The sequence below is a fragment of the Styela clava genome, chromosome 12, assembly GCF_964204865.1.
Source record: "Styela clava chromosome 12, kaStyClav1.hap1.2, whole genome shotgun sequence".
NCBI lineage: Eukaryota > Metazoa > Chordata > Ascidiacea > Stolidobranchia > Styelidae > Styela > Styela clava.
In genome coordinates, this window is record NC_135261.1 from 7,650,292 (window position 1) to 7,653,110 (window position 2,819).

General features: G+C 32.5%; 1 protein-coding gene across 1 annotated transcript; it reads left to right on the plus strand.

The window, feature by feature from the left end:
* Nucleotides 1-389: 389 nt before the first annotated feature.
* On the plus strand, nucleotides 390-2,515 carry LOC120330286 (uncharacterized). Its single transcript, XM_039397172.2, has 5 exons — nucleotides 390-520; nucleotides 696-781; nucleotides 1,089-1,265; nucleotides 1,677-1,968; nucleotides 2,390-2,515. The coding sequence occupies exons 1-5, from the start codon at nucleotides 419-421 to the stop codon at nucleotides 2,438-2,440; spliced, it is 708 nt and encodes a 235-aa protein (XP_039253106.2). The 5' UTR covers nucleotides 390-418; the 3' UTR covers nucleotides 2,441-2,515.
* The last annotated feature ends 304 nt before the right edge of the window (nucleotides 2,516-2,819 follow it).

Genomic DNA, 2,819 nt, shown 5'->3' on the forward strand with positions numbered 1-2,819 from the left:
TAATCTATGCAAAAAATAGTTTCAAAACACGATGGGTTTTATCATATATGTGCATCAAATCACAGTAATGCTAAAGTTGCTCGACAACTATAGACAACCAGAAGTGATGATCACGATTTTAATAAAGCTTTCATTGAACAATCAACCTTTTCCTAATCTTCATGTAAATCTGAAAAATTGGCACAACTCCTGATTCGTCCACGAATATTTACGGTCTATAATAAATATTTTTGCTTTGCACCGGATGAATAATTTCTTCTGATGTCAGCACTAGAGTAGACATTTTGAAAAAAGTTTCACATAAAACTAATATTCGGTAAAAAAAAGGTTAGCTTCAATATTTGAAGAGACATTTATTCAAGATTTTGCTTAAAATGCTCGGTTTTTCAGAAAACTTGTGTAGGAAATCATATAAACAATGAAGATAATATTCTTCGCTATCTTGATTGTTGGAGTCTGCGGATACAAAGAAAAAAACGAAGTTAATCTTAAAGATTTCTATGCTACATTCGATCCTGAAGTACGTTAGTATGATGTATAAGGCTTTGCTTTTAAATAATTTCGTGCAGCATTATGTAGGCTAAAATACTAATGTCATTAGAACAATTATCTTATTTTTACGGAACATTGACAAAAAATTCAGTTTTCAAAACCTCCTTTTTTTTCATTTTACATTAGAACGCTTATTGTTTCAGATATTCGAGTACTGGGCAAAGAAATTTGATTTCCCGAAAGAAAAAGGACTTGATTTCAAAAACACTCCAGAATGCAGAGTTTTCAAGTAATTTTTAATGTTATTATTTTACCCCATTGAACCACATGAAATTGCTAACCCATCGATTGTTTCATCTTGGAAGAGCAAGTATAAATAGATTAATTAGTATTCAACAAATCAAAATCAAACAGTAAAAATCTTTAAAGCCAATTTGCGACCTATAAATATGTTATATTCACTATATCATTTGGTATTTCCAAAAGTTCGTTCTATCTGAAGTATCAAGATAATTCCGTTTGTGCTGCTGATACAGTAATAAATCGATAAGGAGTTTTTTCGTAGGTAGTAATAAAACTCATAATTTGATGTACAGAGATTTCCCCCACCGGAACGATTCATGTCCTGTGCCAAAAGGCATCGGCTACAGCGGTGACTTGGTTTCTGATTGCAAAGAAAGAAAATGTATTCAGAAATCTTTCTACGGTTCAACAAAATGCAGAAAAAAAGTTCGATTATTTAAGCCTTTTCCTCACGCCGCAGTTGAATGCAAGTAAGTCTCTTTGTTATTTAACGATGGGAATTATTGTGGGATTCATTATGACGTTATTTAAAAAATTAAACTGGGCTAATGTGAATACACTATGTTCTCAATATGACCAAGTATCCCTAACAAATGCTATTTGTGAAAACAGGAAAAGAGAAGTGGCGCTGAATGCAATCACTAAAAATTAGCATATTCCTGTTTCATACATGATACTGACTATATGAATGCATATATTTGAAAAATCGAATTGGAGGGTAATAAAATTGAAAAAATATTTAGTTTGCTTAATTGTATTCTCATCTCAATAAATAAAGAAAAAATAATTATTATGGCGACATGTCAATCTTATAACAATTGTCATGTATTTCGGTATAGTCGTATTGTCCTGAATCTTTTTTAAAATGGTGATATTTTAAGAAAAATGGAAGAAAGCTGCAAATTGTTCAAACCCCATGATGACAAAGAGTTGTACCCGAAACCTTCAAACGACGAGAAATCAGGTTTGTATCCGGAACCCGCAAGAGATGGAAAACCACATTTGTATCCGGAACCCACGAAAGATGAAGAATCACATCTGTATCCCAAGCCAGAGAAAGACGAAGATGATGAAGAGATCTCGTGTAAATGCTACACTATTTGGTGCTTCCGTGACATACACACAATTTACGAGGACGGCGGAAGGCTATACAAGGGAAATATTGTTTTAAAGGTTCGTTGTTATCGTAATTGAGTAATTCCCAGTCGATCAGAAATAGAGTTTTCAAAAGTGGTATGATTTCAGTCTACAAGTGAAGTTTTCATTTTCATCTTCATTTTCGCTCCTTACATCAATATCAATTCAATCCAGATCACTATCTCTTCCTTGTTTTAACGTTGAAACCACAGTATCATAACTGATGATACATGCCAGAATATGAACACGTTGATCACCAATTTTATATGAAAGATGATTATGACCAAGAAATCAAGGACTTGGCCGCCATTTTATCAAGATCTTTAATTAATTAGGTCGCAAATCTATTGGATTTTAATATACTATCAAAGACGCTTGATCAATGCCAGTATGTCTTGAGCATTCATTCTCTTTGTAATAATAATAACTAAGTGACCAAATAATGACTTATTTTTAGACGCCGTGTGGATGCGAGTGCAGGAAAGCATACCATTCTCCATACTATTGAAAAGGATAACATTTTCAAGGAAATAGAAGTTCTGCATTAATATTGTTTCATGTACAGTTGATCACTTATGTCCATGAATGAATTAAAATATTTGCGAATTACAATTGAATGTAGTAATGAGTGATTGTGGGTATCATCTTACTGAACAGAAAATAATTATAAAAGATTGTGAAACGTAGCATTGTGCAAGGAAAAACGCTGTCTGCTGAAAAACGCAAATAATTTTATGCAGTTCCACTAATATGCAGTTCCTCACGAGATGCATACTATCAGTATTGTATGTAATTGTATCCAAGACTTTCATTGGGAAAATTACATGTCTCCTATAGCCTAAAGTAAAAATGTTAAATATATTATGAGTCAATGTATAATGAGAAGA

Bases quoted from the DNA above. Each gene is read 5' to 3' on its own strand.
- LOC120330286 (XM_039397172.2), top strand. From the start codon at position 419: ATGAAGATAATATTCTTCGCTATCTTGATTGTTGGAGTCTGCGGATAC. The intron at 782-1,088 runs GTAATTTTTAAT...TTTGATGTACAG, and splicing joins CCAGAATGCAGAGTTTTCAA to AGATTTCCCCCACCGGAACG. The intron at 1,969-2,389 runs GTTCGTTGTTAT...ACTTATTTTTAG, and splicing joins AGGGAAATATTGTTTTAAAG to ACGCCGTGTGGATGCGAGTG.